General features: G+C 42.3%; 1 protein-coding gene across 1 annotated transcript; it reads left to right on the forward strand.

Moving 5' to 3' along the window:
* Positions 1-849: 849 nt before the first annotated feature.
* wdfy1 (WD repeat and FYVE domain containing 1) lies at positions 850-14,185 on the forward strand. The gene is made up of 12 exons (XM_056441380.1): positions 850-1,114; positions 2,538-2,605; positions 2,716-2,789; positions 3,025-3,079; positions 4,412-4,562; positions 5,592-5,704; positions 6,755-6,881; positions 7,000-7,105; positions 7,658-7,759; positions 8,111-8,241; positions 8,340-8,448; positions 11,823-14,185. The coding sequence occupies exons 1-12, from the start codon at positions 978-980 to the stop codon at positions 11,880-11,882; spliced, it is 1,233 nt and encodes a 410-aa protein (XP_056297355.1). The 5' UTR covers positions 850-977; the 3' UTR covers positions 11,883-14,185.
* The last annotated feature ends 39 nt before the right edge of the window (positions 14,186-14,224 follow it).

Here is a 14,224-nt window from a genome sequence, read left to right on the forward strand (position 1 = left end):
ACAAACAACTGTACATATTTTGCAACTGCATTCGCAATTTACACCATTTTAAGTCGTTGCCGCCTCGCGCACACAACCATTTAACAGGTGACATCAGATGAAGGCTTTCGGGGGTATTTGGGATTGGGCCCCTGCTTTTATGTACAAAGGATTGTGGGTAAGAATAGCCGGTAACGCATATGGTGTCAAATGTATCTGGTATTTGTTTGGCATACTTCATTTTGATGTACTAACCTAGATCTTTAGCTGGCATACTAAAATAGTGTGCCAGTATGGTTGTTGGGGAAACACGATGAATTCACGCGTGCTCCTTTACTATTTTTTATATATACAGTCATTACGGTAATCCCGACATCGTTTCCGGTTCTCTCTCTTGCCCCCTATATTTACAGTCTTTACGGTAATACTGACTGGTTCTTCTCGCTCCAGTTTTTACAGCTCTTACAGTTATTCGAATGCATGTAAACACGGTCACTGTCATTACGATAATCTTGACTCCAGTTCTCGGCCCCTATTATCACAGTTTTACGGTAATCCTGACTCCAAATCTCGCCCCTACTCTTACAGTCATTACGGTAATCCTGACTCCAATTCTCTCTAGTTGTACCGTCATTACGGTAATCATTACTCCAATTCTCGCTCCTACCCTTACCGCCATTACGGTAACCATGACTCCGGTTCTCTCTAGTTGTACCGTCATTACGGTAATCATTACTCCAGTTCTCGCTCCTACCCTTACCGCCATTACGGTAACCATGACTCCGGTTCTCACTCCTACTCGTACAGCCATTACGGTAATCCCGCCACCGCATCCGGTTCTCGCCCCCTACATTTATCGTGGTTACGGTAATCCTGACAGCGGCTCCGGGGTGTCAGCTGATCATCCTCCTACTCCTCCTCCTCCTCTTCTTCTTTTTTTGTTTTTTGTGGTAACTGCTCGCGAGGAGCAACGCGCTGCCGGACTCCTCGACGAAACCATGGCGGCGGAGATCCACTCGAGGCCGCAGAGCGCCAGACCGATCCTGCTCAACAAGATCGAGGGACACACGGACGCCGTGAACGCGGCCGTTTTAATCCCGAAAGAAGATGGCGTCATCACGGTCAGCGAGGACAGGTGGGGTCTTTTTAAAATTAAAATTAAAATTAATTTTAGTTCGTTAAGGGTAGCTTTTTTTGGGCTCGGTCTACTTGCTGGTCGGTGCACTCGTAATCCCCGGTGCTCGAGCTACCTAAAGACACAACACATAGAGTTAAAAGCCGTTTTGTCCATTTAATAATAATAATATAATGTTTAGGTGACGTTATTACATAGGATGAGATGTTCCCGTTGAGGGTGTGGGGATAAATATATAAATAAAAAACTCCTTTCCATAATGTATCCGCCATCAATCCACCAACCGTTACAGACACCGACAATACAACGTCGTTTATGTTTTTAACAATATAATAATGAGCTTTACGGCCGTGTGTTACTTTACGTGTCGGAGTTATTAGTTCGGATTTGTTATCCTAACTAGCTGAGAATAGTAAACATTACTTTCTCAAAGCAGCGACTGCTGCGTTCAGGTGCTGCTCGTAATCTGTCGTTGCAGGTATGTATAGTGAGACGTTTTTAGCTGAAGCTTGTTGTGAGAATCTTAAATTACCCACCGGTGAGTAGTTTGATGAACACAATAACTAACAAGTTTCAAGAAGTTCTTTTATGTACATAAAAATCGCCTTTTAATGGACAAACTCTAAACTAGGAGGTACTTCACGCGCTCTTGAACGCCACATTTTGACAACTGGGTACAATAGCAAATGTTTTTGTTGTTGTTGGGTGAATCACAACACAAAGTCAGGGCCAAATGTTCTATGTGAGGCATGACGTGATGGCCCTCTCCACAGGGTTCACAGTCACTGAACGTGATGCTACAGGGCGGACACGTTTGGTGTCACAAGTGTGTGAAGAAGAGACATTAATGGTTTAAATGTGATGCATTTTTCCCTTGAAAGTGAAAGGGGAAGCTGTGGGGGCCACGATGCAGCATGTAACGTTCAGGTTCCTCGATGAAACGTGTCTGGACGGATGCTCAGTTTGATACGTTCCCTTTTTGGTGGAAAAAGATGGATATTTACTCTAAAGTAAACTGGAAAAGATGTAAAACCATGTGTTGACACAAGCTTGTGGGTGTGGTGCCTGCAAAGCTTTTCGTGGTATTTTAGAGGGCGCTTAAATGCATCACAACAACAACAACAACGCTGCACAAGGATCAAAATATTAGAAAATTGGGAACGACCATCAACAGTAACGTTGGTGACGCTCGTGGCTGCACGGCCGTTTTAGGATAACGCTTAAAATTATTCAAACGCACAACTTTACATCGTGAGTTCATTAATATGATGTAATCATGTCGCCACGAATGTTCATGTGCAAAAGAGAATTAGAGGATTAAACCCAGACGTCGTGCACTTGTGTAATGAACAATGAAAGAGACCACAGGAAGACATTGGAGAGGGCTCTGAATGTGACCTTTGACCCCCCCCCCCCCCTTCAGAACCATCCGGGTTTGGCTGAAAAGAGACAGCGGCCAGTACTGGCCGAGCATCTACCACACCGTCTCCTGTAAGTACGCCGGCGGTGCTTCGGGGGGGGGGGGGAGAGTTATGATGTCACGAAGCCTTTTGCCGCTCGCCACTCACGCCGCACGTCTCACTTCCTGTTCCTCCCTCTAGCGCCGTGCTCCTGCATGTCGTACCACCACGACAGCCGGCGCATCTTCATCGGCCAGGACAACGGCGCCATCGTGGTGAGTGGATATTTATATATTTATATATATATGTGGATATTTATAAATATTTAAAAATCTTAAACCTGCATGTCTGGTTCTAGTAGACTGCAGTTTCAATATTTGGACTCCACCAAATGCCTGTGAGGCGAGGAGGGTTATTTGGTTTAAAACTTTTTTGGTGTGTGTCTGTGTGTGTGTGTGTGTGTGTGTGTGTGTGTGTGTGTGTGTTTGCGTGTCTTTTCTTGCCCTCTAGGAGTTTCTCATCTCTGAAGATTTCAACAAGATGAGCCACGTCAAGACATATCCAGGTGAACACACACACACACACATGCGCACACACATACACGTACACACAAACACGGACGTACACACACACACATGATGACGGAGGATTGCAAACTCATGGGATCTTGAGCAGAAGATGTAGATGTTTACATCCGTCACTTTTCATACTATCTTGTGTATATATATATATATATATATGTATGTGTGTGTGTGCGTGTTTATACTGACTATTTTTACATTTTTTTGCTTTTGACTAAAAAGACGAATAGATTAATTATTTATTGTCTTTTTTTTTAAAGCAACAATTGTGGAGAAAATAAATGAGAGGAATTTATGCTTTTTTTCCAAAAAAGTTATTGACGATATTTTGTCTTTTTGGACTTTTGGACGTCTGAAGACGTCTCCGTCACTTCTGGGAAGTCCCAAAAAATGTATAATGCTAATAATATTTCGTGGACCCCCCCAATTAATGGAGATCTGCAGATCAATTGATAATGAAATAATGATTAGTCGCAGAGCGTCTCAAACCAGACGTGAGTGTTCCCTTCAGAGAGGGGGCGGGGCTTAACTACGCCATTAGCCTTTTGGCAGTCAGTTACTTTCCTAAACAGATGAGAGCATATCGACTTTGTTGTTGTTGTTGTTTGTATTGTGCCGCCACTTTGGCGCTCAGTCTGCTTACATATTGTTTATTTATTGATGCCCAGTTGATGTGACGTACGTTACAGTTGCTTTAATATATAAAAGCATAAAGAAATATGAGGAATAGAAATAAAGGAAGGATTCAAATGTAAACATGTTTATACAAGACAATATTTATGATTATATGAGTGAAGGTATGCAGGGTAGAATATAAAGTCCACACGGTCTCAGATAATAATAATTAATCTCTATTATCTCTCATACACATGAAGAGGAGAGGAGCGACTCATCTCCGAGCTTCACTCTTCAGCTCAGAGACATTTTAGTTTTAGTGCATTAGAGCCTCTCCGGGTACCGTACCATGGAATGTTATCTGTTTTTTGTTTTTTTAATCTACGTGATGTTTTTATTAAATAGCTGAAGTTGAGCTCTTTGTCCCAATGCATTATCTTTTTGGATCTTGTGTTTGAGATGAAGCTGCTCTGATGCTGTAAACCACTTTTCTCCATAACTCTCCTAAAATGAGTCTCCGCTGTGTTTCCGGCTGGTTGTGCTGCCCCCTGGTGGTAAACGTCCGCTGGTGCAACTTTAAATGCAGCGAGAGCCGTTTGCACGGGCCCAAAAATCTCAGGACAGAATCCAGAAGTCAGTTTACATTGTTAATGTGTGTGTCTCTGTGTGTGTGTGTGTGTGTGTGTGTGTGAGTTCTGCAGCCCACCAGAGCCGCGTGTCCGACATGGTGTTCTCCCTGGAGAGCGAGTGGGTGGTGAGCACCGGCCACGACAAGAGTGTGAGCTGGATGTGCACGGAGAGCGGCAGCATGCTGGGGAGGCACTACTTCACGGCCTGGGCCTCCTGCCTCCAGTATCCTTTATGTGTGTGTGTGTGTGTGTGTCATTTGTTTTGGGTTTCTCCTGCATCTTCATGTCGTCATTTGGGGTCCCTTTTTAGTAGTTTTGCATCTTTTGTACGCCATTTTTTATTTATTTAGTTGTCCTGCATCCCTCTGTAGTTTAGCATCTTTTTTTGTGGTTATTTTGGATCTCTTTGTAGTTGTTTTATAAATACTTTTGAGTTTCTCTTTTTAGTCGTTTTCAATTTTTTTGTCGTTTAGAATCTTACTTTATTAGTTGTTTTTCATGTTATTTAGTTAATTTTACATCTTTTCTTTTTGTCATTTTTTATACATTTTATTTTTCCTGCATCTCTTTATTGTTTAGAATGGTTTTTTTGGGGTCATTTAGCATTTTATTACCTTCGCATTGAAAATGCGGAAGGTTATGTTTTGATCGCCGTGTATTTATTTATTTATTTGTATGCGTGTTATTCGCAAAACACAAAAAGTATTAAACCGAATCGCATGAAATTCGGTGGGATGATTGGTTATTATCCGGGGACCATTTGATTAGATTTTGGTATCAATCGGGTCAAAGGTCAAGGTCATGAAAAGGTCAAAATCTTCTTTTTACCATAGTACGGTCAATTTCTATCCAATTGGCATGCAACTAATGCCAACATTTTCATAATTCAATGCCCAATCTAGTGATATGCGAAGGTATGCGCTCTACCGAGTGCCCATTCTAGTTGACCTTGTTTTGCTCCTCTTTTTAGGTGTTTTGTAAATTATTTTGTTTTGCATCTTTTTTTTTTTGTCGTTTAAAATTTCTTTTATAGTTTAGAATCTTTTTGCATCTCTTTGTAGTCTTTTTGTGTCTCTCCTTTTGTTGTTGTTTTATTTTTGCGTCTGTTCGTATCTCTGTGTTTGGTTTTGTGTCTGTTTGGGCCTGTTTGGGTCTTCCCGACAGTGAACCTGTTGTGGCCCCTTAGACCTGTACCCAATCCCCCCCCCCCCAGTACATGATGAGTGTGTTCCCGCCCTGACTCCTCGCTCAGATACGACCACGAGACGCAGCACGCCTTCGTCGGCGACTACTCGGGTCAGATCACGCTGCTGAAGCTGGAGAAGCAGACGTACTCCACCATCACCACGCTGAAGGGCCACGAAGGTACTCGCCTGGGGAGTCTTCATCACTGACATCACACTCACCTGGGGAGTCTTCATCACTGACATCACACTCACCTGGGGAGTCTTCATCACTGACATCACACTCACCTGGGGGGGGTCTTCATCACTGACATCACACTCACCTGGGTTTTTAGAGGATAAAGTTAAATGTTATTATTTATGAGTTGTGCTCCTGCCTTCTTTTATATATTTTTATAGATTTCATTATTTAATTTTTTGATCTGCAGATGTGCCTTCATGATAATATTAATCTTGAGCTGATAAGGAGCATATTAATTGGACTGATAATGAGGCCATGTTAATGGTTGGGGCGCCGGCCTCCAGCTGTGCACACGGAGGAGTCCCTCCCTAATATTTATCGGAAGTTATGATCAAATGTAGGAGAAAAAAAACCCAGAATGAAAAGGTCGGACTCCGCCTTTTTAATCTCACTTTGTTTACTCTTCTTAATAACCTCCACCTGTAATGAAAATATGTCTTTAGGTTCTTACAGTAAAGTATTCACATGAAGAAGAATATAAATCAATATTAACAGCTTTTAGATATTATTGAATAATATTTGTTCTCACGACAGCTGGTGGAAAATGAAGCTATACATAATTTTGTATATATTCATTTATATATATATTTTTTTTATTTATATATTCTTTTATAGATATATATTTATTTTTATTTATTTTTAAAATTGTGATGTATATATATATTATATCGTATGATAATTAATAAGTACCCAAGAGGGCTTTAAGAAGCCGGTTTGATGACATCATTCTTCATCAAGTCGACTTAAATCTGCGATTCTACAAAATAAAAGTTGATAATATTGATAATACATTTATTTATAGAGCACCTTTTTAAAAAAAGAGCCAAAGCAACAGGAAACTCTACGATTTAAACCGTAAAACAAGCACAGGAAAACAAACTGAGAAATGCAATAAATAACATAATAAAGACGACAACACTGTCCCTCAACAGGCTGCAGTACAACAAACAAACAAACAAACCCACATGCATCGTGCTCCTCTCTCCCCAGGCAGCATCGCCACCCTGTGGTGGGACCCCGTCCAGAGGCTGCTGTTCTCGGGGGCCGCCGACCACAGCGTCATCATGTGGGACATCGGGGGCCGCAAAGGCCGGACGCTGCTGCTGCAGGGACACCAGTGAGTCGCCGGAGGAAGGACACGAGATATTTTTTAACTTGTGGCATGCCGGAATATCATTTAAACTATTATTTCTCTAAATTGTTTTTGCTCTTTCAATGTTCGCCGCGTCCCTCAGCGAGCGCGTCCAGGCCGTCCGCTACCTGCAGCTGACCCGGCAGCTGGTGTCGTGCTCGGCCGACGGCGTCATGGCGGTGTGGAACATGGACGCGCAGAGAGAAGAGGTCACTATCACCCCTGTAGAGAGGCGAGAGAGGAGCCTTGAGCTCTGCTCTGGGGGTTCTCTCCTGGGTTTGGGACTAAAGAGAAAAAAAAGAAAAATATATATATAAAAAAGGGTTGTTGTTGTAATACTCGCTCTGGCCACCAGAGGGAGAAGTGCACCACTACTTCATGTTCTAAATGGGACTAACGGTTTGATCGACAGGTCTCTGTAACACACAGTTCAGGTACCTTGTGTTCACAGCATGGAGACATTATGAAAACAATATTATATTATTTCATAAATGTTCTTAAGTCTTAAACACGAGAGATAAAATTATTTAGATCACTTATATCTCACTTTATCTCACTTTTGCTCAGTGTTCCCTCCTTAAATACATTATGCTGGGGTTTACTGGTTGATGTAGGTAGATATTGTATATATAATTTAATATTTTCAAATTTGATGACTTTCTAGACACTAAAATGTTCAGTTGGTGAAATCTTTTTGTTTCTCCACATTTTGTCTCCGTTCAAAGATTATATATATATGTTTTGCTTCTGTGTTTGTGCAGGCGCCTCAGTGGTTAGACTGCGACTCCTGTCAGAAGTGTGAGCAGCCGTTCTTCTGGAACATCAAGCAGATGTGGGACAATAAGACCATGGGGCTCAGACAGGTAGAGGGTCCCTGTCCCTTTCAGTCATGCTGATGTGTCTATTTATATATTAATTTATACATATATTTTATATTTATATATTATATTTATACATATATATATTATATTTATATATAATACATATTTTATATTTATGTATTATATTTATAATTTGTATTTATATATGTAATATTGATATATAATATATATAATATTGATATATTATACATACTATTTATATATATATATAATATTTATATATGTATGTATTATATTTACATATTTATAATTTTAAAATATATTTATATAATTTATTTATTTATATATATATATTTATATTATATGTGTGTTGTGTGTTTCGTTTTTATGCAGCACCACTGCAGGAAGTGCGGCAAGGCCGTGTGTGGGAAATGTAGTTCTAAGAGCACCTCGTTCCCCATCATGGGCTTCGAGTTCCCGGTGCGAGTGTGTGACGTCTGCTTCGACACGGTCAAAGAGGAAGAGTGAGTACCGGGCTCCCTCCTGAGAAAACACTCATGTTATTTATATATATATATTCCCATTTTTAGAGGTATTTATGGTGTGTGTGTGTGTGGTGCAGTCGGACTCCCCTGGCCACGTTCCACGAGGGGAAACACAACATCGCCCACATGGACATGGACCCGTCCAGAGGCCTGATGGTCACCTGTGGGAGCGACCGCATCGTCAAGGTCAGCAGCGGCTTTTTATCTTTAAAAAAAAAAAAATTTGATTTTGGAAAACTGAGTCTGTTTTCCATTTTTAAGAAAAAGCCAAACGTAGTCATGTTTTCGTTGGTTATTTCATTATACTTTATTTGTTTCCATTGTGCACTTTAGTGTAAATTATCAGTAAAAATAATTAGTATTTTATGCGCCAGAGATCGATCAAATAATACAGAAAAGAAAAAAAACAATGGAGTAAAAATATAAACATATGAACAATGGATATATAATTATTGTATTAAAGTGTATACATCATTTGTAGTTCTACTTATGTTACTTGTGATTTTGTTTGTATTTTATTCTATTTAATGTTTTTGTACTATCTGGACCTTGACTTATATGTTTAAATTGATATAAGAAGTAATACAGACACTAGTATAACCCCAGGGAATATCATCATACTCGGTGATTTTAATATTCATGTTAACAACCCCTCTTCCTACTCTGTAGCTGAATTCCTCAATCTTCTAGACAGTCTCAACCTCACTCAACATGTCAATGTCCCAACACACTCCAGAGGCCACACTCTTGATTTGTTGATCACCAACTCCCACCCCAGCAATCTGTCAGTGCACGATCTGGGCGTGTCCGACCATAAAGCCATCTCAATGGAGCTACCTACCCTGTCCCCCCTCAATAAACCCAACAGACAAATCAGTTTCAGGAACCTTAAAAACATCAACCCAGTCACCCTGACTACTGACCTCCGCCATCTCTCCGCTGCCAACCTCCCTTCAGTCACTGAACTCGGGAGCTCTACAATTCATCACTTAGCACTCTCCTGGATTGCCATGCCCCAGTCAAGACCAGAACTGTCAACTTCACATGTTCAGCTCCCTGGTACACCAGTGAGCTGCGGCTACTGAAGAGAACGGGGCGTGAGACTCAGGACTTGCTGTTCACAAACTAGCCTACAGAACATCAGAAGGCCTACAGCAAATCCCTCAGTGACACACGGTCCCGGTTCTACTCCCACATCATTAACAATAGCCCTGGTAACTCCAAGCAACTTTTCTCAACCATTAATCATCTCCTTAAACCTCGGACCCCTACACTCAGACAACACGCAGGAGCGATGCAACAGCTTCATCTCTTTCTTCAAAACAAAGTAGGCATCATCCGCTCCCTTCTTTCCAGCCTCCCGCCCCCGCCTCCCTCCTCCAGCCCCTGCCCCCAGCCCCTGCCCCTGCCTCACCCCTTCTCCCAAGCCCCCGCCCTCCCTACCTCCCTGCCCCCCCATCTCTCCAGCCACCCCGCTGTCCCTGCTCCCCTGCTCCCTCTTCTCTCCAGCCTCTCTGCCCCCCCTGCATCTCCAGTCACATCCGCTGACCCTCTGTCCGGAACTACTCAGCCCCTTTGCTGTTTCACGGACATCACACAGCATGAGGTTGAAGTCATCTTGAGGAAGATGAAGCCCTCGACCTGTGCCCTGGACCCATTTCCCTCAGCCCTGATAAAAAACCACTCCTCTGCAATAAGTCCCCTGATCACTAAAATCATCAACCACTCCCTCCGGTCTGGCCATGTCCCCACGTCTCTGAAAACTGCTGTCATCAAGCCGCTACTCAAAAAGCCCAGCCTTGACCCCCAAGTACTTGCCAACTACCGCCCAATCTCCAACCTCCCTTTCCTATCAAAGGTGTTGGAAAGGGTAGTTTCTGCCCAACTCCACAACCATCTCAAATCAAACAGTCTGTATGAGAAATTCCAGTCTGGTTTTCGCTCTGGCCACAGTACTGTAACTGCTCTGGTCAGGGTCACAAATGACCTGCTGATGACGGCTGATGCTGGCTCTCCATCACTACTTATCCTTCTTGACCTCACCGCAGCATTTGACACCGTGGACCACTGCATTCTTCTACACCGCCTCCACTCCTCCATCGGACTCTCTGACTCTACCTTGGCCTGGTTCACATCATATCTCACGGACAGAACGGAGTATGTGTCCCTCGGAGGTGCTAAGTCAGAAATGCACCCTGTCAGCTGTGGTGTCCCTCAAGGATCAGTCCTTGGCCCCATCCTCTTCACTCTGTACATGCTCCCTTGGTCGTGTCATCAGCCGGCATGGAATATTTTTCCACTGTTACGCTGATGACACCCAACTCTACATCAAAACCAACCCAACCCCCTCTGCAGCCCTATCCACACTCTCCACCTGCCTGGAGGAGATAAAGGCATGGATGACGGCTAACTTTCTGCAACTTAACAGTTCAAAACGGAAGCCATTCTCATTGGCACCCACACCAGACCCGGTCATCCACTATCACCAGCATCAACTTCTCCGGCCACGACATCCACCTTTCATCCTCAGTCACTAACCTCGGTGTCAGAATGGACCCTCACCTGACCTATGAGGCCCACATCAAACATCTTTGCAAGACCTCCTTTTCCACCTCAGGAACATTGCAAAACTCACTCTCTCTGATGCCGAAAAACTTGTCCATGCCTTTGTCTCCTCCAGGCTGGATTACTGCAACGCACTCATCGGATCCCTAGCAAGAACATCCAGCAGCTGCAGTACATCCAGAACTGTGCTGCTAGGATCCTGATGAGGGTGCGGAAGTACGACCACATCACACCCGCCCTCAAATCCCTCCACTGGCTACCGGTCCAGTACAGGATTAAATTCAAAGTCTCCCTGCTGACCCACCAGTGCCTCCATGGCACTGCCCCTCTACCTTAAAGAACTCATCACCCCCCAATCCTCCCCACGCCATCTCCGCTCTGGACTGGCCAACCTCCTCCAGCCTCGGAGGACAAGGCTCCGAACCATGGGCGACCGCGCTTCTGTACAGCTGCTCCCAGTCTGTGGAATGCTCTCCCCGACCATTTAAGGGCACCGCAGACTGTGGATTCTTTTAAAAAAGGCCTGAAAACCTATCTTTTTAGAAAAGCGTTTGATTGACTACTTTTTAAACTCTAAAGTCATTTATGTTTGGTTTTATTTTATTTATTTTAATTCTTCTCCTTTGTTTGTTTTTAGTTTTTCCCCTTTTTGTGCAATGTAGCACTTTGAGATCCTTCGTTGGATGTAAAGTGCGTTATAAATTAAATTTATTATTATTATTATTAGTGCAAAATAAAAATGTCAATAAGATGAATGTAGATATAGTAAAAAACAACATAAGATTAAAAACAAGAGTACAAATAGAAGTGTTCAAAGTACCAGCACCTGATTAAAAACTCCAGTAGAAATGTGCAAAGATATTGTAAAATACTACAGCAATAAGTAATATTGTACGTATTGGAGGTAATATTTAATGTTAATAAAGAACCAGTAAAAGTGCTCATCCTATAAATCATCTACTAATCACTCGTCTCTGTTCCTGTCGTCCCCACAGATCTGGGATGTGACGCAGGTGGTTGGCTGTAGCCTAGCAACAGGCTTCGCTTCGCGCTGATTGGCCCCGGGCCCAACCCTACCCCTCCTCCAGGCTCCGCCCACTCCTCCAATGTCATGGAAACCCCTCTTGTACAATATCTCCTCCTCCCGCGCCATCACGTCTGGGAGCTACAGCCAGACCTGCTCCGAGTGTGTGTGTGAGGATGTGTGTAAGAGAGAATGTGTGTGTGTGTGGATAGTGTAGCCCTCCACATTTATTTTGCTTCTCAAACATCTAATTTCACTACCTGTCAGTCCTACATGAAAGTGTGTGTGTGTTTTTTTCCGCTCTGAAACCTAAGCACAATTGTGTGTGTGTGCGAGAGGGAGGGGAAGAGAGGGAGAGAGAGATGGAGAGACCACATGTTGTGTGTCTGTTTTAGTCTTTTTGCTCTGAACCCGAAGCACAAGTGTGTGTGTGTGGTCGTGATGCCCCCAGTGGGGGGATTGGGTATTGAGGTTGGTGGTTCCACTACGTTTATATTTCCGATGCTTCTTTTGACTTTATTTTGATTCCCATGACGTTCACTAAAACGCCGACCTGGCAGTCCTGCACAACACGCACACTCGCGTGTTCATGAACGCACCATACTCACCGTGACATGTGACCCCCCCCCCCCCCCCCCGCTTGCATCAACTCGCCGTGTGTGTTTTATTCACCGGTTGGCCTTAAATCGCTCTCAGGAGGTTTTACATCCGCGGTCGTCACTTCCGTCACACGTCGGCCATTGTTGTTGTTGCGCAATCACTCTCAAAAATGGTCGCCGTAGATGCAATCGTCGGGCCACGCCCACTTCATTCAAACTCCAGAACGAGCAGCAGCTATGCATGCTGGGAAAAAGGGTCCTCGCTACTCATTTCCCACACAACTGAATTATAATCGTAGGCGCGGACGTACGCGGAGGTACACACACACACACACACACACACACACACACATCTATGATGTAACATTTGAGAAAAGGCACTTAAAAGGTTTATTGGAATGAGCATTACATTTCTAGGGGGCGAGGCTTGTTGATTGGTCCCCTTAAACTCTATTTCAAATAGTGTGTGTGTGTGCTCATCAGCGCACACACACACACACTCGTAACGCTCTCTCCACTGCACTGAATTGCACAACTTTTTTGTCTTTTTTTTGTCTTTTGAATTTTAAAAAACATTTCTTTTTTTGATGTAAATTTCATATTTTGGGTGGATTCACAGCTGGATTTCGATGTCACGTCCTTCTTGTAAATAACAGCTGGCGTCTCCTGATGTTTAGACTTAACGCTCGCCTTAATGTATGTGTGAGTGTGTTTGTTGGGGTCAGGGGGTTAACATTACCGTCATAATATTTGGAATTCCTGATGTCGAGATGTAGTCACATTCCGGGTGTTTTTGATCGTGTAGTGTATATTTATATTTGTAGTAAAGTATTTAAATACGGTTGTAAAGTGGTTGTTTACTTCTCTCTCTGTTTACATGTCACAGTCAGACTGAAGGAGCCAATAAGTTGCATTAATGTTCATTTACATATTAGTTTTCTGACCGTTTCTTTCCTCCTAAAATCACATTTTGGTGATGGTGGCACACGTCTTCATTCTGGAGGCTTTGGAATAAAATAATGAATTCATGAACAACATTTATTATTATTAAAGTCCATTAAATGAAGGATAATTGAGTATTATATTGAATATATATATATTTCAACTATAATTCTCCTCAATAAAAACATTATTACATTTAGTTATTTACTGTAATGTAACTACTTTTAAAAATGGTAAATAAAATGTGCACAATGTTAAAACAATGGAGTGTATGTATATATATAATTAGTTTTTTACTTTGATGTTTTACACACGAATGCTGCTGGATGAAAGTCAGACACTAAAAACTGTAAATCGGTCATTTAATTCATATTTAATATAAAAAAATATATGAATTAATGCAGCTTTTTAAAAGATGTGTTCAAAGCACAAACATCCGTATTGATCTCGGTGTCATGGATCCATAACCGGGTTATTGATGAATGCCACCTAACAATTAGGATTTAAAAAAAATCCTGGACGTGCTCTTTATTATTTTTTTATGATCATCTCCTCGTAACAGATGCTTCTTAAGGACGAAACGATCAGCCGTTTACAGAAAATAATAATAAGAGATCTTCAGAGCTGAAGAAATAGATCTAATGTTGTAAATGGTTTATTTCTTTAAAAAAAAATACCCCCCCACACACACTTGTTTTAATGTACATCTCTAATTCATTACTGTATTCTTTTGTATAAATACTTTGCTTGAGGTGAGAAAATAATTGATGCTCAATAAAGAAATTCTGATGTGTTTCTTCGACTGTTTAAAAAAAAACCTCCGAGACACGAC

The sequence above is a fragment of the Pseudoliparis swirei genome, chromosome 20 (genome assembly GCF_029220125.1).
Source record: "Pseudoliparis swirei isolate HS2019 ecotype Mariana Trench chromosome 20, NWPU_hadal_v1, whole genome shotgun sequence".
Taxonomy (NCBI): Eukaryota; Metazoa; Chordata; class Actinopteri; order Perciformes; family Liparidae; genus Pseudoliparis; species Pseudoliparis swirei.

Excerpts from the sequence above, each read along its gene's own strand:
- wdfy1 (XM_056441380.1), top strand. The coding sequence starts at position 978 with ATGGCGGCGGAGATCCACTCGAGGCCGCAGAGCGCCAGACCGATCCTG. Across the intron at positions 4,563-5,591 it reads GCCTGGGCCTCCTGCCTCCA|ATACGACCACGAGACGCAGC; the intron begins GTATCCTTTATG and ends CTCCTCGCTCAG. Across the intron at positions 6,882-6,999 it reads CTGCTGCTGCAGGGACACCA|CGAGCGCGTCCAGGCCGTCC; the intron begins GTGAGTCGCCGG and ends CGCGTCCCTCAG.